The sequence below is a fragment of the Anas acuta genome, chromosome 14 (genome assembly GCF_963932015.1).
Source record: "Anas acuta chromosome 14, bAnaAcu1.1, whole genome shotgun sequence".
Taxonomy (NCBI): domain Eukaryota; kingdom Metazoa; phylum Chordata; class Aves; order Anseriformes; family Anatidae; genus Anas; species Anas acuta.
This window is the reverse complement of record NC_088992.1, coordinates 11,525,990-11,549,357: the sequence shown is the minus strand read 5'-3', so window position 1 is coordinate 11,549,357 and position 23,368 is coordinate 11,525,990. Positions and strand designations below refer to the sequence as shown.

The window sequence follows — 23,368 nt, the reverse complement described above, 5'->3', positions numbered from 1 at the left end:
GATCCTTTCAGAGAGCTGGGAATTCCCTCTCAAATGTGATGCTTTTGTTTCTATATCCGAAAGGTTACTACTTTACATTTTGCAACCAGTGACCTGTGCACTAATTAACACAGCACAAGCTTAGGTATGTTCTGCTTTGAAAATTGCTTATTTGACCTTCATCTAACAAACCTAGTATAGCAATCAGGACCAGTGTTAAGAAAAAGAAAAAAAAAAAAAAAAAAAAAAGAATACATCTTCTTTCTTGCAATTATCAAAGAGCATCTGTTCCCATGTAAAGCTGGAGAATGCTACCTGCAAACAATTAACTTGCATCTGTCTGGGATGAGAGTGAAATTATGTGATCTGGATAAAAGAAAAATAGCATAAAGTACACGTAAATTAGGCTGGAAGAAAACAATCCTCTTACTATTTTCACTTTCCACAAACAACTGTAAGATCAGATGTGTGCTTTAAACAATTAAGTCATCAGTCAGATCCATCCATGGCCTCAAGAGCAAGAAACAAGCATGCTATTCGTACAGTCACCAGCAGAAACAATTTAGGGGACAGAAACAAATAGTGGAGCATTAACTATGCCCAAATATTTACCTTAACTTCGTATGGTCCCAGTCCAGAGGGCTTCTCCATAAAGAATGGCTTTATCCCAGGAGCGTTAGCTAGCTCTGTGTGCATTACACTCTCAACCTTTTCACCTTGTTATTATTTTAAGGCCTATTTTGCTCATTGCTCCAAGTATTTCCCCTTTCAAATCTGAAAATGAGAATGCAGATTCTCCTCCTGCGCTGTAAAACAGCCAGAACTATTGGAAAAAATAAATAAATAAATGAGCTTCAGTACTTCCTTCTTCAAAATGAGCATGTCAGTGGAGAACAGATGCGTGCAAACGGCTCTGCCTGTGCTCTCCTCTCTTATGGGAGTGCCTGTGGATGCTCCCTGGCTGACAGCAAGCTTCAGCAAGCAGCTACACCACTCACGTCATCCAAAAGCAAGCCAAGACTCTAGACCTGTCTTAGGCTGAAAAGCATAGGTGAGCCCTCACTGAGGGCAAACTCAGGCCTGGATGTCAAAAGCCAACAAGGTCAAGGTGAAATGGATTTCCCAGAAACGTCACCAAGCCCAGAAGTCAGCACCCAAAGAATCCTAAAAGATCTGTGCAAGCCCAAGTGTTAACCATACACGTTTAATTCACTTCTGTACTGTCTGTCCAACACCATCAGGTGCCCGGCCTCCCTATACAGCAAGCAGAGGGAGGAGATAATGTATAGGAATATGAGACCCTCTGAAAGCATTTATTTTTCTCCTGTCTGTGCTGAGCATCTGGACTCAAGGCCTCCTGATGGCCAGGGAAAGCTAATGAAGCTCCATGGTGTGATTCAGGGACAAGAGGAGAGGATATGAGCACTCCAAACTCCCAGGCACCAAATGCTATAAAGAGGGAGATGGGGGGGGGGGTGAGCAACAAATTCAGTATCTTCCAGGACAAGCAGCTTAAGCAAATAAAAATCAAATTTGCTCCACGGCAATGCCCCAAAATGGCAAACGATCTGTGCCAGGGAAATTTTGTGTGTTTGCAAACTACAACTGCAGCTGAGCTCCCGCTTTGCATGGACGTGGTGTGCAAACCGTGCCAGGGACAGTTCCGGCTTGGCCCCTGTATGAAGCGATGGTGACAGACACACAAACTTCCTTCAAGCAGATGAGGCCATAAAGCCAAAAGCACTGAGGCCAGGTCAGGGGCCTCCACATTGTCAGCTTTAGCATAAAAAAAAAAAAAAAAAAAAAAAGGATCATCCAGAGAATTGCTTTAGGAGTAAATCCAAGACACTCAGCCATTTGGAGCAAGTCGAGCAAGTCCGTCCCAGCCATACACGCTCAGAGAAGAGGCACCGGCTCCCAGACTGCGGCATTTCTCCCCAGCCACACCTCGCCCACTTCAATCTCTGTTCCCCAGGGCACAAACACATCAGCATGCAGCCTGCAGGCTCACTGAGAACAGGGGCGCTGCCGTTATGCCCCAGGGCTGCAGCAAGGCCATCCTAAAGCTCCTAGAGAACAGGATTAGAGAAAGGGCTCCCCAGCACAAGCAAGTTCGCATCCAGGCCGCACTGGGGAAGAAGTGTTGGTAACTCTGGCATCTGATCACCAAATGGCACTGTAATTCAGTGACATTTTGACTTTACCAGGAACCAGCCCTACAAAACCATCCAAGCATTTGCATGGGAAGCGTCGTGGTGTTTGAGAGCAGAATATTTATTCTTCATCACGAACCAGAGCAAAAAAGTTCCATGTGTGGGATGAGACAACTGGACATGGCATTTTTGGGATCAAAGGAAGAATTTCTGAATTAGAGATCTAGCACTTGAGTGTACCTTTTACCTCTGTATTTTCAACTTCAGACAGAGACGAAACCAACTTTAGCACCACAGCATTAAATATTCAGTCTCCATACATATGTGTAAAAAAACTGCATGGGAAATAAGCACACAACAATATTACGGTCAGAGCTTTAAAACTGATATCCAATTCCACAAAAAAAGCTGCAGGTTGCTGTTGCCCTTTGCACGGAGGAGCTAAATTCAGTGACACACAGTCCAAGCTGCCCAGCACAGCCTCCCCCCTATTTGTTATTTTTAGAAATTTAGTCTGACAACGCCTGACAACTAAACATGCTCAATATAGCAGGAGAGAGGGGGATTATCAGATATTATCAGAGAAAACGCACAGCAATAATCACTTTCTCCACCCCTAATGAAGAATCAATTTTCCATGTCTTTATAATATCAGAGTTTGTTCTTTTTAAAATGCCACATTTAAAAACAGAATCCATCTAGCCCTACAATGGAAACGGATAACGTTTCCTAAAACAAAGCATTGTTCCACCCCTCACATATCATGTTTCCTTAAAAACAAGGGAAGAAAAACATTACTTGGTTTTTCTCTTAATACTGCACAAACATTGCTGAGCTAAAAAGAGTCTGTGCTCATCCCTTTAGAATGCTTTCAAAATAGATTTTACACATACCCCTTGTGCTGTGAAACACAACAAGAATTTGATATTATCAGGACTGGAAAAAACCAATTGCTGGGGCTAAGCAGAAAGCTTCCCGTGCGAGTGCATGAGCCTATGCCATCAATCTGCAAGATCCAAGGCTTTTGGAAGCTTCACTGGCATAGCCTTTAGGCAAGCATGTGCATTTTGCAAGCAAGCCTAGGCCATTTATTAAGATTCCAAAGGATTATCCAAAAGTTGTGAAGTTAAGTTTGCTAAATGAATATATACGCACACATTCATACCTTACCTTGAAGGAATAGGATAAAGCTACCCTGCTTTTTCTGTGGATTAACTGACAGACTACATATTTACCCCCTTATTTGTACATATCTGTACCCCTTTGGGCATTTTCAGAGACACGGTGACACAGTTCCCCTCACAGAGTACACTGAGCACATATTCCAGCAAAGTCTTTTTTCACAGCTCTGTACAAAGACAGTTTGGGTTCTCCCTGCTGCTTTGCTGCGCAGTATCACACTCATTTGTGATGCTGCCATAAAAGAGACAACGCAACACTTGAACAGCAGAGAAACCCAGCAGAGAGGAATAAGGCAAAGAGAGTAACTTCAGTCACTGCTTGCAGTAGAAAACATCTGAGGAAAGAGAAGGAAAGCTTTCAAACCAAAGGCAAAACCCTTTTCTGTTTTCATAATTCATTTTGACAACCGTGAACGTCACAAAACCCCGTTCACATCTCTAAAGCAGATTAAAGCATGTGTTTTCATAAACAGCCATCACTTAGGAGTTCCCCTTACTACACAGCTGGGCAGATTTACAGAGAGTTTAGCTGTGAGCTGAGACTTCTGTGCTGTGCTCCTCCAGAACCAGAACCAAGCTAGCGGTGACAGCATTTCTGACATTCGGGTTTGTATGAAAAATGCATGTTTCACAACACCTTGGCAATAGCTCTGCAATCACAGTGCATAATTATCTCAAGCTCACACTACAGGAGTAACCGGGTCAGCTACACTGCGTGGATACCAGAGGATTACTCTGGCCAGCTTCATCCAACCATGTAAAGTGAGCTATAAGAGTGATAAGGTAGTTAACAATACAAAAAATAAACATAAGCTTTAAAATCTTTCCAGTTTTAATAACTGATGGAGCGATGTTTTAATCTGGCTATCTTGCTCTGATATTTATTTTACAATGATGTAGTGGAAGCACAAGGTCACAAAGTTTCACATTCTTTCCTGCTTCTGTCACAACTTGTTTTCAGGACAGCAAAATCCCCTACTCCTGTGATAAGCACCCTCTTAACTTGGACTCAGGTATTTCCCCTGAAATCTTAGTTTCCAGCAGCTGTCACTTTTATCCTCTTCCTGAGGGAATCCCGAGTCTAAGGAATATCCTTTACACAAACGTGCCAGACAGCTGGAAAAAGTAGTTAAAAGATGGATTTGAAGAAGGACCTAGCAATCTGAGCCCTACTAACTATGGTTAAACAGAAAACAAACCAAAACAATCCATGCAGCAACCACCTTCACACTCCCTACCACCTTTTGAGAGGGTCACTGCTTCTGGGAACTGCAATTCAGTGGCCATAACCACAGACCCGAGGCAAGCAACCATCTCTAAGGCTGCATGTAAGAATGACACAGGTTGTAATTTGGGGAGAATTCCATCCATTCTAAGAAGTCAGCAATCTGAAAGTTCAGGAGGTAAAATCATTCCCCACCAGGAACAGGAAGAAACTGGGATGCACAGCTGAAGGGGAAAGAAGCCAGAACTGTCAAGCACACTCCGCTCAGCTCCAATTGCAGGCACGCTGCTATGAAGTTCTCCAACTTCACTTGCAGAGCTGGTTTTGTTCAAAGCCACTGGTGTCTGAAATGGTTCCAGATTAGCCAGGATACAATCACTTTTATCACGTAAGCATATAAAGGACTGTGCCTCGTATGCATTAACACGACCTGACATATACGGCCTATCCATGGGGTACTTGTTTTCCCTGTGTAGAAAAGGTTCTGGCCACCAGAAACACAAAACCCTTTAATATCTAACACAGAAAACACACAACACAGCATGCAGTGATGTGTTTGCCATACAGCTCCCCAGACAAGCTTAGATTTAAGAAGAGATTTAAAAAATACGATTTCACTTTTGCTGTAGTGTAAGTAGGAGACAACGGAGACAGAACTGCACAGCCCTGTTTGAGTACCTACTGCCTGTTGCTGCTTGCCCCCACTTACCTGGTCTGCACACTCACCTCCTTCAAAACACTAACAGATTAGACAAGCAGCTCAACTCAAATCAGTCTTTGTTTTCTGTCATTCCCCAAAAGCTAAGGAACAGAGTTTTACATTAATTCTATTTTAGGGGCAACAAGAAAAAAAATAACCTTGGCCTTGGAAAAGAACGGTCTGAAGCCCTTCTCCAAAGTGTAAACTGAACTTGTAGCCACTAGAAGATACTCAAGATTCACTAGATAACTTGTTCAAACAGCTGGAACTTGTGCAGACACTACTTTATATATCTCAGATATTCTTCTCTGCCTTAAGAACACCAAAGTGCTCTGACCACGTCACAGAAACTAGGTCCCATCTTCCCTAGCATCCAGCCTTCAACAGCAGCCACAAGAGATGCCTAGGGAAGAGTGTAAGAGAAGGGCAGGCATATATGGTACTTCCTCCTAATACTTTCCCAGCCTCCAGACATATTTAGCTCACAGACTTCCTGAGCAGGATGCGATTTCTACATATTTGGTAATGCTCAAAGGATTCCCCTTCCTTGGATTTGAGCAATTATCCTAAACCAACATAAACTTCTAATATCCACAGCACTGGCAAAGAGTTTCATATCACCTATCTGCTGTAAATAACCACGTAAATATCCTCTAGCTAGTTTTAAACGTAACTCCCACTAATTTCATTTGAAACCCTCATCTCCAGTTTTCACATCAGGACACAGAGTGAACAACCAACTTTATCTGCTTTTTCTGCAACACTCGTGAGTTTGTAGACATACCAAAGAAACCAAGTGATAGGAATTATTGTAGGTTACTTGTTAACAGCCCCATGTTTCCCCCCTGTTATGATCCTTGAGAATAAACAGTTCTAGTTAAAAACAAGCAATGTAAGAGATACAATTTTGCTGACCTTCAATATTTGACTTTCATCATCTTTACTTGCCAGAAACTTACCTCTAATTCCTTAATTTTCTCTTCTGCTATTCTCTGTTTTTCTAAGAGTTGATTATGAATCACTCCTTTAGACTGAAGAATAAACCTGCAAGTGGAAAAACAGACAAACAAATGTTGGATATTTGTTTACACATCTAACTATTGTACACCTGCCATGAAACCAGGCTGGCCTTTATGGTTTGCTCACTGATCTCACCCATTATTCTGGAGGAAGAAAATGGACGGACACGGATCACCCTCTCCAATTCAGTGTCTGTGAATATTTGAAAGCAGTTTTTGCATACAACTAGCAATGGGAGTCTTTCTTTTTTATAAAGTATCCATCACAGACATTTTCACCAATGACAGTCTAACATGTAATAGGATAGAAGTATAATCAAGGAGGCCTCTTTCATCAGCTAAAAGCCATACATCACCATTTTAGTGCTTGCAAGCTTAATGAACCTGTACCATAAAAACAAAGCTTTCTGCAAGGCAAGGTGCTTTCACCAGAAACACAGAGACATGGTTCGCCTGTCTTCACTCAAACTTTCACAGCTCCTACTGCTCAGGGCTTAGCTTTAACATGTACCCTCACTGAACTCCAAATTCCCATGTTTTCTAAATTCAGAGCGTTTTCCTACAGGGTTGGAAATGGTTGTTTAACTGCAATTGCAGCCACTAGTTTCTATTTGTTCCGCATTTTAATTGCCAAAGGGATTTGAAAGATGCATCTGTAACGTCTCAGTCACGGTGTCCTGTTGGACAGCATGCAAAAGCTGCCTGATGTGCTCAGAAGAACCAAAAGCATCCAAAGCACCTCCCAAGCACATGGCACTGGCATCCCGCAAAGAAGTAAAGGACGACTAAGTTCAGACAAATTTTAGGAACCCTCTATGGTTGCCTTTCCCTCCTTCCAGACATAAAGAATGTACAAGCTGGAGATGAGCCCCTTCCCTACTTAGAAAGTCCCTCAGGGGATTTAGAAGGAGCCTCCCTGTGTCATACCAATGAGGTCGAGGTCTCCCCCCAGCAGTGCTGAGTGTTTGGGTCAGTGTCGTCTTGCCAGGTGACACGAGCTCATGCCTGGACAGTTACCGTGAACAGCTTTAGACAGTGCAAAATCAGAAAGCATTCCTTGTCTACGACAGAAGAGTCTGAGATCATTTGGTAGTGCCAACTCCCAGAAGGAATGATATTATTAATGGGTTTGCTCAGAGCCTGGACAATGTTCTTTGAGTATAAATGGTATCTGCTGCTTGGCTTGAAAAACAGACTACTCTGCATCAGCACCACGATAGCAAAAAAGAGAACTGCCTGTCACATCCATTCCTGAAATGCAGGAGAGCAGAACTGTGGGTAGGTACAACACGTTGGAAATTAAAACTCAAGATGGGCAAAGAAGGGAATACCTCCTCGTCAGCTTCCCAACTGTAGAGTAGTGTCAACAGCCTTAGTTCCAGTGAAGTCTCCAGCCCAAATAGCAAACTTAACTGATACAGCTTGATCAATTTTCCTCGTGCTGCAGCTGGGAAGATCTCTGAAGGGCTACGTGACACTGAAGCGATCCCTGCAGGCTTGGAAAGGTTACGGGCACTTCGAACAAACGGGCGGCTGACTTCACTCCTGTTCTACAAATGTCAACAGCAGTCATCTGGGAAAATAACCCCCTCCCAGCCTCCTGCAACGCTCTGGCAGACTTGCAACAGCAAATTAAAATTGGATGGCTGAAGTTAGCACTGACGAGCCCCAAGCGGGCAGTTGGACACAAATACAACTCCGATTTTATTAAGCCAGAAAACAGTGGACTGGAACCTGTGTGGGTCCACAAGCTGGCTCAGAAGCAGACCAAATGGCTCAGACAGCAGCATCCTTCACAAGTTTGTCATCACTTGCAGTTCAAGTCCACAGTTAACTATTTAAATCCAGGGCTTCACTTTCCAACATTGTATGGACTCAAAGGGCTCATCAGTGTTTTAGCTTCTGGCTTGGAACACACACATGATGAAGATCTCGGCCAAAGTTTTTACCAAAGGAAACACGGTGGCTTACAGCAGCCATCAGAAAAACACAGTACTTGTTCTGATCTTTAGGTAAGAAGAACCACAGGGCACCTGTAATAAACAAGAGTTTAAGTTTAACCTGGATTTCACTATTCTGGTTACTCTAACTAAAACACCAACTTGATCGTTTTTTTCCCTCACCAACCCAGGAAAATAAGGCACTATCACTGTCGCATTATTCTGTAAGATTTGGTTATTTATGCGTTTTTAAATTCATGAAAGAACCATGGGAGGTTTTAAGAATTTATTTCTTCCTGCATGAGTTTGTGAACAAGCCTTTCAAACACAGCAACTTCAGGGACTGAAGAACTGAAGAACTTCCTCCACGGACCATTCCACAAGTCCATCATAACGGGCTCCAAGCTCTGGGAGCTTGTACCCTCATTTGGGATGACTTTTAAGTACTGAGAGTCCACAGAAGATGAGCAGCAAAAATCTTCCAGGTAACTGTGGTCGCTTGTGCCCTCCTACAGAAACGAAGCTTTTCTCACTTAGATGCAGCTAGCAGGTCACAGCACCCACCAGGCAGGTCTGTCGAACACGACACGTACAATATCAACCATGAAGCGATGACTCAGAATACAACACTCAACAACATGGTGTTAATTGCAAAGCTTGACGACAATCCTCTCCACATGAGCTTTTTCCCTGTTGTTAAATAATACCAAGAATATCTGGGTCATATCGGGCAGATTCACCAAGTCTCATCTGGTCACTCATTTTAAAGGGAATGGCTAAAAACAGAGCAGAACATGTTCGACTCTGGATACTTAGCCAGCACCCCCACATAGAAGTAAAAGCCCCAAACCAAACAATGAAAATCAGAGAAGAAAGTTATGGACTGGGGTCCTCGAGGACAGCCGTATTCAGCCAGATCTGGGCTGCCAACACAAACAGCTCTGTAACACTGGGAAGTATTTCTGAACCATCTGTATCTACGTGATCTGGTATCCCAGTGATTACTGGTTGTTAAAGAGCAATGCACGGAACAAATATAGAGCACAAGGGAACTGAAAGAGAAACCTCACTCTAAATATTCCCTCTTGCTTCTATTTTCTTTCCTAGAGTCCTCTGCTAGCTCCACATCGGGCTTTTTGTTTCTCTAAGCCACAGCAAGCAATTTATAACACTGTGGGACTAGATGTTTGTTTCCCTCTGAAGAAATCTCGCACCCTTCCCAGCTCAAAATCTCTAGATATGAAGCCCCATTTGTCAGGGTTTATCCAGCACTCCCTCCCACCCTGGCCTTCGGGGTCCAGTTACACAGGTCAGCAGTGCTGTCAGCTTCATCTGGCTGCTCCTTTGTGTCACACGCACACACCCACAGAGTGATGTTCATAGGGTGTCAGTAATTCCATAACTCAGTTTGTTTGCACCAAAACGTACTGTTTATTTGACTTTAAAATATCATGTTAGATATTGAAATACCCATCCCCTAATGAATGAGGTTATGGAGATGTTTGTTCAGCACAAGCCAGCCTTTACTATGACATCCAAGTTATTAAAGTTATTAAAGGTGGAGTAACAGCAATGCTCATGGTGAACATTTTCCATTAAGAACCCCGATTTTCAATTACTTGCAACTTCAACCTTCAGCCCATATGTCTGAAACTTCTGGTGTCGGGCATCTGTCCCAGACGCAAGCACTCTCTCCTCTTCATGTTTTGCTTAGGTACCACAATTCAGGTGTTTTTAACAGGACACCAGTGGCTGCAAGAGGCAGACATCCCCCAGGAGCCACATGAAGGACCTGCAGGGCTGGCACTAGCATTTTGCTCAGGAAATCACTCCAGTGCCACAGTCTGAGCATTCGACTGCCCTGCACACATCAGCCCTGTGCTGGGGCTCAGGCCAAGCAGCACAAGGGCAGAGCCCCAGCACCTGCAGGGAAGGAGCGAGCACGGCTGCAAAGCTCCTCATCCTGCTTTGGTCTGCTGTGAGCGCTTCCAGAACCTGCGTGGGGCACCAGGGTAAAAACAGCCTTGTATTGATGTATATCCCTACACTGCACTTTGGAGAGAGGCAGTTTTACTGGTAGGAAAGCTCCAGTTCCTATTTTGCCAGAATAACAATGAACGACACAACTAGAAGTCTGTTCATTCAGGTTTCCAACTCCCAGGAAGGGTCACTCTAACTTCAGCTTTGCAGTTCCCATTGAATTTGGAAAACATGATGCAGAAACTCGCTATGATACAGAAAAAAATAGCAACTTTGTACAAAGCTGTAATATTAACACCTTTCTTGTACTTCCAAAGGAAACTACCATGCCATGTTGTAACACTGCACAGCTGCTTTAGATAGAATCTGCTCCTTGAAACCAAGCCTTTTCATTAGGCTCCTCCATGAGAGAAGTTGGGCTAAGCCCAGTCATGCCCTTGTCTATTTAAAGACGCTTTTTAATTCTGAACTTGCACTGCTGTTCAAGCTTTGAGCACACTCAGTAGGAGATTAATGCATTTTAAGTACTGTTCAAAGCCAATGAAAGAGAGGCTTCCAATGAGCTGATCCCAAGCAATCTAGCTTGATTGAACAGGAACCGGCTGTTCACAATTGCAAGCACCCAGAAGTCCCATTTTACTCTCCCAGGGTCTGCTTACACTGCTATAAATGATTCCCCATGCAGCTCATAACAGGCACGGCTTCGACCACAGCAAATTCCAGTTTTAGTCATCCTAGATGAATTACCCCGTCCCAAATCAGACAAGCAAGCAAATTCAAAAAAGGAAAGCCATGACTAATTATAGTCGGTGCTGCCACCCTTCATGTCTAAGGGCTTCACATTTTTCAGTCTGATTTGAATTTCCCATTCAACAGATCAGAATCCTTAAGTAGCTCCTGAACAGGCTCACTTGGAACAGCGCAGTTGAAGCTTTTCCTACATTTTCTTTTATTTCAACGCTCAGTTGTCTCACTAGGTCAGTGCAGCTAAATGCAACTATTCCCCTTGCCAAAGCAGCACGTAGCATAAAGCAACACAAATGCCGCAGCTTTTATTGGGAGAATTGCAAATGATCACATCCTAGTGTAGGGTTCAGTGCTGCACCCAGGGAGAGGTGCATGCACCAGGTGCCAGGGGACACCTGGGAGAGAGACGCAGCAGAATGGTGCTAGCAGAACCGCAGGCAGGCAGCAGTACCTGTGCAAACTCAGCCAGCAGCACGGGAACACAAAGACGGGATTAGCAGCACTGGCAGCAGCCCAAAGGCAGTCTTACACAGGCCACAAGAAGCGTAACTTTTACTGAGATGAACATTTGTCAGCTATAAACCTATTTGCTCTAAGGAGCTAAAGGAAAACAAAAATGCCATACTGTTGGCTTTCCTCTAAACTCCCCACAGCCTCAACACACATCTCGTCCAGCTGAGGGGCAGTGGGTTTTGTTCTGCAACTCTGGCCGTGTTTACATTGACTTTTCACTTTTTTTTTTTTTGGGGGGGGGGGGGGGGGAAGGAGGGAGAAAATGTGTCAATAGCTACAGGGTATTACATTACCTCAAATGAAGATAGTAACACAGCTCATAAACAGCAGTTTCTGCATTGCCAGACACTTAACTAGATGGTAGAATTATACCATTGTTCATACTTGGTTCTTTAAAAAAAAAAAAAAGGAATATACCTCTAAGAAGTGTGTATTAAATATAGCACAACCAAAAATAATAAAATACTACCATGGTCAGCTTTTAAAGGACATCATCCATTCTTTCTGAATGCTCGTTCAAGATAAATGGAATTTAAAAAAAAAGATTCCTCGTAATTATACAGGAATGAGTAACAGACGAGATTCAAACCACGTGTGGAAAACAGCACAAGCATGACTGCAGTTCACGATGGTAAAAGCTCCATGAATCGTTTTTCCTCACTATATCCCTAGTTTAGAAATTTTATCTTCTATTTTTGTTTTATAGCAAGTTTTAGTATGTAGCAAAGATGACCTGTAGCTTGTTAAAGCAAAGGAAACTCAAACGAGTACAACGTACCTACTAACATACGCACTTCAAATCGATTGTCTGCAGTTTATTTTGTACCAAATTTGGAAGTTGCAAGCTGCAGAAAACAAAAGCCATTCCCTCCAACAACAGGATGTCCAGATCCACTTCTAAAGCATCCAGTATTTTCAACAATGTCCCAATTTTCTAAGGAAGAACAGCTAAAACAAACAAAAAACATCAAATGAATAGGCACCTAGGGAAACAGAAGCAAGCAAAAGAACACAAACGTCTTTGTCAACCAATCCTGAAGTCATTTCTATTAAAAAAAAAAAAAAAGTTTTTCTATTGGTAAAACTTCAGTGATCAGAAAGATGAATTTTGTAGTGGTAAATGAAGTGACATGGAAACACTGCTGTGCTCTGCAAACTTATATTTACACTGCTCAACAGCAGCCCTTCACTAAGAACCTATATAGGAAAACCAGCAAAATCTGGATTCATCTCTTTTGAAAGGAAAATCCACACCCAGATGCAAGAAAAAAAATGCTTTGTTTCTCCTCCTGGGCACACAAAATCAAAAGTGAAAATACAGACATAAAAGGATCTTCCTTTTGAAATGCCAGAGTGAGAATGAAAACCCAGGCATCCATTTATGGTTCTTAAATAACACAGCCTTCACTCCTGCATACCACAAATCCTGCTATAAAAATCAACAGAACATCAAAGAAACCAATACAGCAAACAGCACAGAAGTAGATGCAAGATAACTGTTCCAGTCAGAAGACCTATTTCGAGATGCTAAATTTAAATTAGCCAGCACTAAAACAATCACACTACAGCTTCCTAATCACTAAGAACAAAACATTTTAGAATTAGTATTTGTGGACCAAAAAGGATGGATGTTATGTTGTTTTAAAAAATCATTCCTTCCCAGTATGTACGTGTTTTTTTTATTATTATTATTATTTGTTTGTGTGTTTTTTGTTTGTTTTTGTTTGTTTGTTTGCTTGCTTTCCCCTCAATTTTTATTATTATTTTAAACTGGCTGAAACATTCTGTCAATTCAGCACATAGTTCTGGAGAAAACAAAAATTCAAGATAATTAAGCACTTTGTTTCTTGCATCTCTGCATTATAGCTATGTAAAATACAACCACATCCCACAGTATTGGAGTCCTCGTATTTTGCATCACTGTTTTGGAGTAGGGGATATTAATTTAATCTTCCTACTTTCAGATTCTGAACAAGAGCAGGCAGCTAGCTCAAAGGATGCTCAGACCTAGATTTATCATTTGTATTAAGATTGTTCCAAATAAATTTTATACACTGTATTTAAATCTGCATATCAGACTGGGAACGGGCTCTGGGCATCTCCACCCACCAGCCCTAGGGCCCTAGGTGTCAGGCTAGCTTGTCACACAGCACAGTGGTACCACATCTGGAACAGCATTCCCAGGCACCACACGGACACAACAGGGACTCTTCCAGTACCTCTTTGGTCCACTAATTTGGCCATTTTCATCTGCCACAGGAAAGCACAATTTAAACCCCTGTGCTAAAGCAGAGAAACAGATCTATCTTCTCAAAGAAATGCTTTAACACTGAGCATTTCCCACAGGGACTCTAACCCTTGATTTCAAAATTTCCTGTGGGGAATGGGGGAAAAAGGCTCAAAATACAGTACTTGAAATCCAGTAAGCGTCAAAACAAGCAGAAGTTCTTTGCTGTTACAAAATATGAAACTGACATTTTAAGTGCAAAAATAAGATAGCCATCTTCCATCATTTTTGCAGGCATTTGGCACAGCCAGCTACAAAAGCAGGCGTTTGGATAATGCCTTTAATAATATGCTTTAACTTTTGGTTAACCCTGCAGTGGTCAAGCAGTTGGACTCAATGTTCTCTGTAGGTCCTTTCCAACTGACCTATTCTATTTCCCCAAATAATTAATACTTGTACAGAGTTCTTCCAAAGGTAGCCCTGTAGCATTGAAGCAACAAATCTGTTGCATTTAACAAGAGATCCCGGATTTCTCCTTTTTGGAGGTTGGGACAAAACAAAGGTGCCTTACTATGTCCTTGCTCCCCACAACATATGACGTCCAAACCGCTGAAGTGCAAGACTTCTTGAAAGCTCTGGCACCTGCATTATAATACATTAGATATATTATAACACAACACCTCTGGACCACAGCAGATCAAACTTCTTCTCCCATCTAGAACGGCAGCCTGCACAAGTAGTCTGTCTTGGTTCTGCCTCTTATCTTCTAAGTTGAGATTTTATCTCCTTTACATTTACCCAGGTAGCTCTTTCCTCTGTAGGAACCCCTGCTGAGGTAGGTAAATACTATGGAAAAAGAAGATACAAATGGAACAGATTTGTCTGAATTTCATACTCAAAGACCCAACACAAATGTACTCCTGAAGAGTTACATATTTCCAGGCAAGGGAGACAACCATCAAGTAAAAACTGCAGCCCTTCACTCAGTAACCTTCTATCACAATGCTCACGGGGTAGGTAGGAGAGCACAAACAAGAGGTTCTGAGCAAGGCTGAGAAAAGCAGCTATTTTTTAAGCTAGCCACTATTTATAGTTTAAGACTATTTTCTTCTGTTGCGTATACATTTGATAAACACTGACTTATCTGATGTGTCTATTCTATACCAGTTCTCTGTCAAAGCTGTTTTTTTTGTCGTTGTTTTTTTGTTAAAAAAAAAAAAAAATGCAGCTATTTCCTGGAATTTAGCAGATAAGCATTTTGCATGCAAGCTATGAAAATCTCTTCTTCTCTGAAGTTTCAGTGTGTCATGGAGCAATTACATAGAACAACAGGGCAGGAGAGCTATAACTAGACCACAATATCCAGATTACAAGTGAGCAGCCCAGGGCAGCAGGAGTAAGATCAAGAACCAAGTGGGGGAACAGGGAAGAAGAACATCTTTGAGACATCAAAAGATGCCAAGCTGGCAAGGGAACCATCAGAACAAGCTCCCTTTCTGATCTTGAAGCAGAATCCAGCAGTCTGAACTCCCACGATACCTCTACCACCAGAAGTTAACTGAGAACCACTAATACCAATGGTACTCTTCTCTCACATTATTAATTCTACCTAATTAGACATTGTGGAAAATGAAATCTTGACTTTTTCAACAGCAAAATCACAGAATTGAAGGGGTTGGAAGGGACCTCAAGAGATCATCGGGTCCAACCCCCCTGCCAAAGCAGGTTCCCTAGAGCAGGTTGCCCAGGTAGGCATCCAGACAGGTCTCGAATATGCCCAGAGAAGGAGACTCCACAACCTCCCTGGGCGGCCTGTCCCAATGCTCCGTCACCCTCACCGTGAGGAAGTTCTTTCGCATGTTGGTGCGGAACTTCCTGGGCTCCATCTTGTGGCCATTGCCCCTTGTCCTGTCCCCACAAACCACTGAAAAGAGGTTGGCCAAATCCCTCTGTCTCCCACACTTCAGATATTTGTAAACATTGATGAGATCCCCTCTCAGTCTTCTCGAGGCTGAACAGCCCCAGGTCTCTCAGCCTCTCCTCATAGGGGAGATGCTCCAGGCCCCAGATCATCTTTGTGGCCCTCCTCTGGACTCTCCATGAGATCCCTGCCTTTTTTGTACCGGGGAGCCCAGAACTGGACCCAGTACTCCAGGTGAGGCCTGACCAGGGCAGAGCAGAGGGGGAGGATCACCTCCCTTGACCTTCTGGCCACGCTCCTTTTAATGCACGCCAAGATCCCGTTGTCCCTCTTGGCCACCAGGGCACGCTGCTGGCTCATGGCCAACCTGTCGTCCACCAGGACCCCCAGCTCCTTCTCCTCAGAGCTCCTCTCCAGCAGGTCGTCCCCCAGCCTGTACTGATACATGCAGTTGTTCCTTCCCAGGTGCAGGACTCTGAACTTGCTCTTGTTAAACCTCATTTGGTTTCTCCCTGCCCATCTCTCCAGCCTGTCCAGGTCTCGCTGGATGGCAGCACAGCCTCTGGCGTGTCAGCCACTCCTCCCAGCTTTGTGTCATCGGCGTACTTGCTGAGGGTGGACACTATTCCCTCATCAAGGCTGTCAATGAAGATGTTGAACAAGATAAGGAAGATTTAATTTTATAATCTATGTATTGGCCAGAGGCTGATAGCGACATGCTTGTCATGCGATTCATTTAAGTATTACAGCACCCATCAGCCTCTCAGCAGCTGGGCTTCAGTGCTGAGCTCTGGACAAAGCCTTATCTGAAGAGATGGGCAACAGAGAGCCACTCGGATTTCACAGACTGACCTATAGTTAGTAACTGAACCATAAGGATTAAGCCTGGCATGTCCATCACTTCTCTGAGTTTTTGAAGTATGAGCAGGAAGGTACAGCTACCATATTCTGCAGCGATCTGTGCTGGTAAAATTTAACACCAATCCCATCCACAGGACAACAAAAAAAAAAAACATAAAATCAGCACTTGCAGCTCTATCCAAAAAAGTGTCATCACCTGAGTGATTGCTCATGCTAAAGACAGGAATGCATTTAAATCTCACAAATGATCAAGAATGTTTAATCCTCCCTCAGCTTTCACTTGTGGATGGTTCCACCAAAAATCTGAGTCACCTTTAGAAGAAACAATGAAAACTACACCATTACAGCTGTTCCCATAAAATGGTATACTCACAGAAAACTTTGAATATAAAGTTGTGCTGCAGTATTTGCTTGATTTTTACTTTCCTGCACTTTATTTTTAAGTCTATTTCCGCAACAAATGAGAGAACACTGATGACAAAGCAATGTCAAACCAAAACTGAGCATCTATTTTGGCATGGCATGAAAAACTGAAGTGCTGTCCTCACTGTGCCTCGCATAAGCCCTTGACATTTTTCTTCTCTAAATAAGAACCTTGTACAGGTTAATAGTTTAAAGAATGTAAAGGGAAAGGTCTGAATATTCAGACAGGATTCTGAAACTTAAACTTTCAGCATAGTTCTCAAAGCAGTATGATGATATCAGTTCACAAATAGCTTAAGCAGAAGTCCAGCACAGCAGTAGTTGTCTCAGGCTACGTAACAAGCCTTTCGAAAGAGTATGAAGTAAGAGAATTGCAATGTATTTGGCACAATGCCACTACTCAGATGATATCCTAGCCTCATAGACATGTACAGTACACAGCAATTCATCATCTCATACTATGTGGCACTGACATTTCTTGTGTTGAAACAAAAATAGCTATAGTAAAAGTAAATCAAGCACCACATGTGGAGGCCAGTGAGGCTTGTGCGTGTTATACACACTGCAATAATAACTAAATAAGAACTAAAAACGAACTCACCCACACAAGTTTTGGAACAAGTGGACTTTCACATTCACTAGTGGTGCAAGAAAAGCCTCTCACAAAGGAAGCAGGCTCAGGCTCTAGGTTCAGAGCACAGAAACCACACAACTACGGTCCAAGTAGTGCAGCAGCAAATACAGAACTAGGCAGACTTCTTCCCAGGATGCATCACATCACTACTGTGCCTCAGACCTTTCACTTCCACAAAGACCTGGAGTAGTTCATTCAATAGAAGTACACGTACTACCCTCATGCACACACCACATATTACCACAGCTGAAGAAAAAAAATTATCAGAAGTCAGATTCTAAGCAGCAGTTTCAGTGGGTTAAAGAAGAAAAGAAGACGGAAGGGAAAAAAAAAGTGAAGTAAAACAAGGAAAAAAAGCTGAGTGCAGGAACAGAAGCACCAAACCTACTTTCAAGAATGTAGCTATTCAAGCAAACTGTCAGAAGAGCTCCAATTACCAGAGCTGATACTGACACCAACACCAATCTTTTCTGGATAACTGAAATCCACTGGAGTTCTAACATTATTTACAGAAAACATCTATGCCTCTTTTGGTCACATGAGATAATGCTAAACTGTGCAAAACAAATCACAGGTGTTGAAGACATCACCAGCACCCAAAGGTGTGTAAAAACCCATATCCATACAAGCCAATTAAGTCAACAAGGTGTTTTGTGTGTGTTTGTTTTTGTTGTTGTTTGTTTTGCTTTGTTGTTTGTTTTTAAGTCTCCAATTTCACTCTGTAGAACACAGATTACAAAGACAAAACAACTGTAATGACCACTTCCTTGGAAATATAAATGGCCAGGCTGCCATTGGATTTTAATTCCTGCTCAAGCACACCTTTAACCAATTTTTCCAAATGCCCAGATTTCAGCCAGAAGTTTTCTATGATGGGATGGAGTGGGCCCCAGGAAGAGCCTTGTGTCCCTGGTGTGAGTTCATTGCATTAGCGAGTGACACAGAGCATACCAAAACATATCTGGTCATTGAAAGGTAAGCAAGAGAAAATTCCCCAAAAGACTGTCACTCCAACAGCTGCTGCACACAGAGAAAATGTAAGTGGTTTTGGGGACAAAGAAGGTGAGTGTCTCTTACTGATAAGCTGGAAGCAGAAAGCAGGACAACGCATTTCAGCTAGCAAGGAAACACCGTCTCATTCACAAGCAACATTACTTTGCTGTACAGATTGATACACTCATGCTTTTAAGGAATCTTGAAGTATTTCTCCATATTGAAGAAGTACTCTCTACTTTCAGATTTTAAAAAAGCCCTAAAAAAAAAAGTTGACAACTCCTGAATTATCTACCCTCATATATATGTATATATATATAAATTATATATAAAGAGCCTCCCTTGCTGCTCACAAACGCAGCTTGTCCTTAGAACTTTGTTTTGCCAATTGAGATTATAAAATTCAAAGTTGTGGCAAACGAAACTATCACGGGCAGCAGCAGAGCCAGCAAGCCAACACGAGCAGAAGTACCAGGAGGGCTCCTAACAGTCCTTCCTAAAGGCACAGAGCAGCAAACCCCGACTGATAAACCCCAGTAAGCTCTGCTGTACTCCCAGAAAGACTGAGGGAATCCTGAGGGGAGGGAAGGCTGGGAAAGCTGCCACATTTTTCATAACAAGAAGAAACCTCTCCCAAGAGACAGCAGCCTGGAGGCCTTTTACATACAGAGACCACGAAGATCTCCTCACCCACCGGGCTGCCACCTCGCTTGCCTACAAGGAGGCACCCACCAGCCATTTACCAGCGGTACGGAGGAACACGAGGCCCAGGCCTCGCACCGGGGGCTACTCACATTCTGCCCACGCCCTCGTACATGCGGGTCTCGTCCACCAGCATCATGATCTCGGTGTCGGTGAGGTGTGCGTGCTTCTTCGTCTTGCTCAGCTGCTCGATCTGGATGTCGGCCAGCTTCACCTTCTGCTGCGTGTCTATCACCTTAGCCTGGAGCTCCGTGAAAGCCTGCGGGGGGGGGGGGGAGAGCAAACACAAGGAGAGGCTGGGGCGGCCGGTCCGGGGGCTGAGGGAGGGGAAGGGGCCAGCAGGGAAGCGCTGCCTCATGCGGGCGGCCCGAGGCGGGCAGGGGGCAGGGGGCATTGGGCAGGGCCCCCCCGGGCCGCCCGTTACCTTCTTCAGCTCCAGGTCCACGGGCGCCGCCATCTTCCACCCGCCCGGCGCCTGCGCGGGGGAAGGGGGGGGGAGAGAGGAGATGGACGGGGAAGAGGAGGGGAGAGGAGAGGGATGGAGGAGAGCAGGGAAAGATAAGGCAGGAGAGGGATTGGGAGCTGTGTTTAGGGTCAGCAATGGGGCCAGCGACCAGCTCGGGTGGTGCCGGGCTGCGGCACGGCTCCGGGGTAGCGCAGGCAAAGCGTGAGGCGCTCGCTGTGCTGCTCTGCTCCTCGCTGGCTGAGGAAAGGTCCCCGAGCCCAGAAGCTACAGGGACAGGTCAAATAAAGCTGTGCCCATAGCTAAAGCTAGAGGCAGGAGTGCAAGTGAAGGCTTTGTGCCCGCAGAAGCAGGGCTGCAGCTGCGGGGAGGGGATGGGGTGGGTCGGGGTGTCCCGCAGCAGAAGCAGGAGCAGGTTTATGTGGCAAGGTTTGGGTAACGGGGCCACAGAGGTGGCTTCTGTGAGAAGAATCCAGAAGCTGCCCCATGTTAGATAAGGGCCCTGCTGCTGGCCAATAAGCAACATTTACGCCTCTGTGAGAGCAGAGTTAAGAAAGAGAAAAAAAAAAATGCTTCACAGCAGATGGTAGAGTCAGATGAGTGAGAAACAGCCCTGCAGGTGCCAAGGTCAGTGAGGAAGGAGGGGGAGAGGTGCTCCAGGCAGCCTGTGGAGAGGCCCCTGGTGGAGCAGGCTGTCCCCCTGCAGCCCATGGGTCCCACATGGAGCAGATCTCCACGCTGCAGCCCCCCCATGGGTGGAGGAGCCCCCGGTGGAGCAGGTGGATGTGGCCTGGAGGAGGCTGCGGCCCATGGAGAGCCCTCCTGGAGCAGATTCCAGGCCAGAGCTGTAGCCCGTGGAGAGGAGCCCATGCAGGAGCAGGGGTCTGGGGGGAGCTGCTGCCTGTGGAGGACCCAGGTTGGAGCAGTTTGCTCCTGAGGGATGGACCCTATGGTATGGAGCCGTATCTGGAGCAGTTCTTGAGGAGCTGCTGCCTGTGGGAAGCCCACGCAGGATCCGTTCAGCATGGACGGCATCCCGTGGGAGGGACCCCACGTCACAGGGAACGAGAGTGACCAAGAAGGAGCGGCAGAGGCAAAGTGCCACGGACTGACTGCAGCCACCATTCCCCTGCAATGCTCAAGGGGAGGAGGTGGAAGAGGGTGGATGTGGGGAAGGTGCTTTTGGTTTCTTTCCTTTGTTTCTCCCTTCTCTAGCTTGTTAGCAATAGGCAATAAATCTTACCATCTCCCTGTGCTGAGTCTGTTTTGCCCGTCACAATAATTGTTGAGTGATCTCCCCATCCTTACCTCACCCCTTGAGCCCTTTTCATTTCTCCCCCTTTCTCTTTGAGGAGGGGGAGTGAGGGAGCAGCCGTGGTGGAACTCAGCTACCCACCTGAGTAAAACCCCCACAGGTGCACGGCTGCAGCCAGGACTGGGAATACCAACCAGCTCAAATCCAGTTAAAAGCTGTGAGAAAGGCTGAGGAGTGCAGCATGCTTGCCTGGCAGTTTGTGTGTTGACAGCACAGTACGAAGCCCAGGGTCTGTCTGTGACATGCAGGGGTGGCAGTGCTGCTTCTGCAGAGGTGGCTGCTCCAGCAGCCTGCTGATCCCTGCACAGCCCTGCTGGACTCAACCAAGCGAGTTCCTGCTTATGAATCACCTCCGCTGCTTCCAGTCCGAATTTTCCTTGGAGTTTGTCCAGACAGGCTATAGGACAAGGTATGAGATCATGATGAGACCATCAGATGCCTTTTGGGAAAAGGCAGCAAAAAATGAAATGCCCAGCGTGGCATTCTGTAGTCAGAGGCAAGCAGGAGGGAACCTGCTGGAGCACCCTGATTTAACAGCAGAGTGCAGGACCTGACCTTCAGGGACACTTGGTTCTTTTTGTAACCTGGACAGACACACATGCTCTGAACCAGTTAAACCCCAAGCGTGGGATGCAGGGGAGATGTTTCCCTTTGATCTCTCTGTATAAGACCTCAGACTGTTGAGGCCCCTCCTGCTGCTCTGCACCAAAGACCCCAGTGTATACAGCACACAATGATTCTTGCAGAGAAAAGGAAAACCTCGCACTGAATAGCAGGAAGCATTTCATCAGCCAGCTCTAGCATGGCCTGCTCTCCCTGGGGGAGCATGGGTGTCCCTCTGCTTGAGTCAGCCACAGTTTAGAGTCCACTGCACAAAAGGCTAGAGGGTGGAGTGTCCCTCACAAAAAAGAGTGAGGGACAGTGACTTGGCTTGGGGAGGACGTGGCATGGGGACTTCCCACCTTGGCAGCGACGGATGCTCTGCATTGGGCTGGTGCTGGCTCCTGTAGGGGCAGGCTGCTGCCCAGCTCTATGCGATGTTGCTGGTGGTCTGTGAGCCCAAGAGCAGATCTGGAGCCCTCTGGCCCTTAAGCTGCCCAGAGAGGTTGGCCATCGTTTTGAGTGCCTTCCTGTTCTCTTCCGAGTCACTGCAGCTACCATCCCAGCAGGCCCAAGCAGTGCTGCTCCCCAGGTGCAGAGCTGGAGCTGAGGACAGTTCATCCTCTGCCTGCACCTCCCAGATCCTTGGCACAGAAGTGTAAACCAAGAGGGCTGACCACCTCCAGATCCAGAATAAGACAGGCCTGGGCCAGGTCTGGGTATCCCTGTGATCCCTAGAAAGGGAAGATCTGCTGAGCAATTTTGCCCTGAAGCAACTCAGTGAATCTGGATGCCAAGCTGAGATGGTTATTAAATTGACTACTGTAACATAGTGCATTTTTTCTCAATTAAACCCAAAGTTAGGATTTTGTCCGTCTGTAAGCCTGACTCTGGAGAACAGCCCATCAGTCCTGCCATCCCAGCCCACAAGGGTGAACCGTGGCATGGTGGGGGCTGCTTCCTTCCCCAGTTCCCACAGGCCTGTGGCCAAGCAGCCCACTTTACCTCCACAGCACCCAGAGACCTGGGCAGGACAGAGCTCAGCATGACCCTAACAGGCTCTGCGGTGTCACCTGCCTCAGTGCCACAAGCACAGCCAGACTGGGGAGCTGCCCCAGGGGCCTTCATCCCTGCCTTATCTGGGCAGAGAACATCCACAGGATGTTCTCTCATCCTTTCACAGCCCAAAGGGCAGAGAACCAGCCAGCTTCCCCCTCTTTACACCTTCAAAATACATTCCCAGCTCTTGGCCTGTTAACTTACCCTCCATAGGCAGCCCAGCTTTTGCCACAGCCCCACAGAGGCGCACCGTGATCCAGAACACATCCTGGGCAGCATGGCAATGACGATGTGGCCCCATGGCTCTCAGAGCTGCCACCACGGGGAGCACCTCCCCTGCTTTCGTCCCACGGTCAGAGCACCTCCCGTGCTTTCATCCCCAGGTGCAGGGATGCCCCATAGCTTGCTCCCCCCCACTCAGTGACTGCCTTGGGTCCATCACAGGCAGGACTGCAGCAGTGGTTGCATGCACCCGTGCTCTGTCTTCCTGCACAGAGCACCCCGAGCTGAGCGCCCACAGCCTGGGATCCCTGCCCGTGCTAAGTCAGCAGATCCTGTTGTTAGCCCAGCTGGGGCTTGCAAAGGCTTTCACCCCCACTCCTGCACCTCCTGCTCACTCCTCCCCAGCCAGAGCAAAAATCAACACAACAATTCCGGTTGTCTGCAGAGCAAACATTCCAGCTGAGGTATTTCCAGTGCTGCCGGACCTGGGTCGGGCAGAGCTGCAGGCGTG

The 23,368-nt window shown here is 45.6% G+C and overlaps 1 protein-coding gene across 1 annotated transcript in view; it reads right to left on the bottom strand.

The window, feature by feature from the left end:
- PFDN1 (prefoldin subunit 1) overlaps positions 1–19,781 on the bottom strand; it is a 30,153-nt gene extending 10,372 nt beyond the window's left edge. Inside the window, exons 1-3 of the mRNA XM_068697830.1 lie at positions 19,623–19,781; positions 19,291–19,457; positions 6,198–6,282 (exon numbers count right to left, since the gene is read on the bottom strand). Of these exons, the coding sequence (XP_068553931.1) occupies positions 6,198–6,282; positions 19,291–19,457; positions 19,623–19,655 (285 nt within the window). The 5' untranslated portion in view covers positions 19,656–19,781. The remainder of the gene's footprint in view (positions 1–6,197; positions 6,283–19,290; positions 19,458–19,622) is intronic.
- Positions 19,782–23,368: the final 3,587 nt, after the last annotated feature.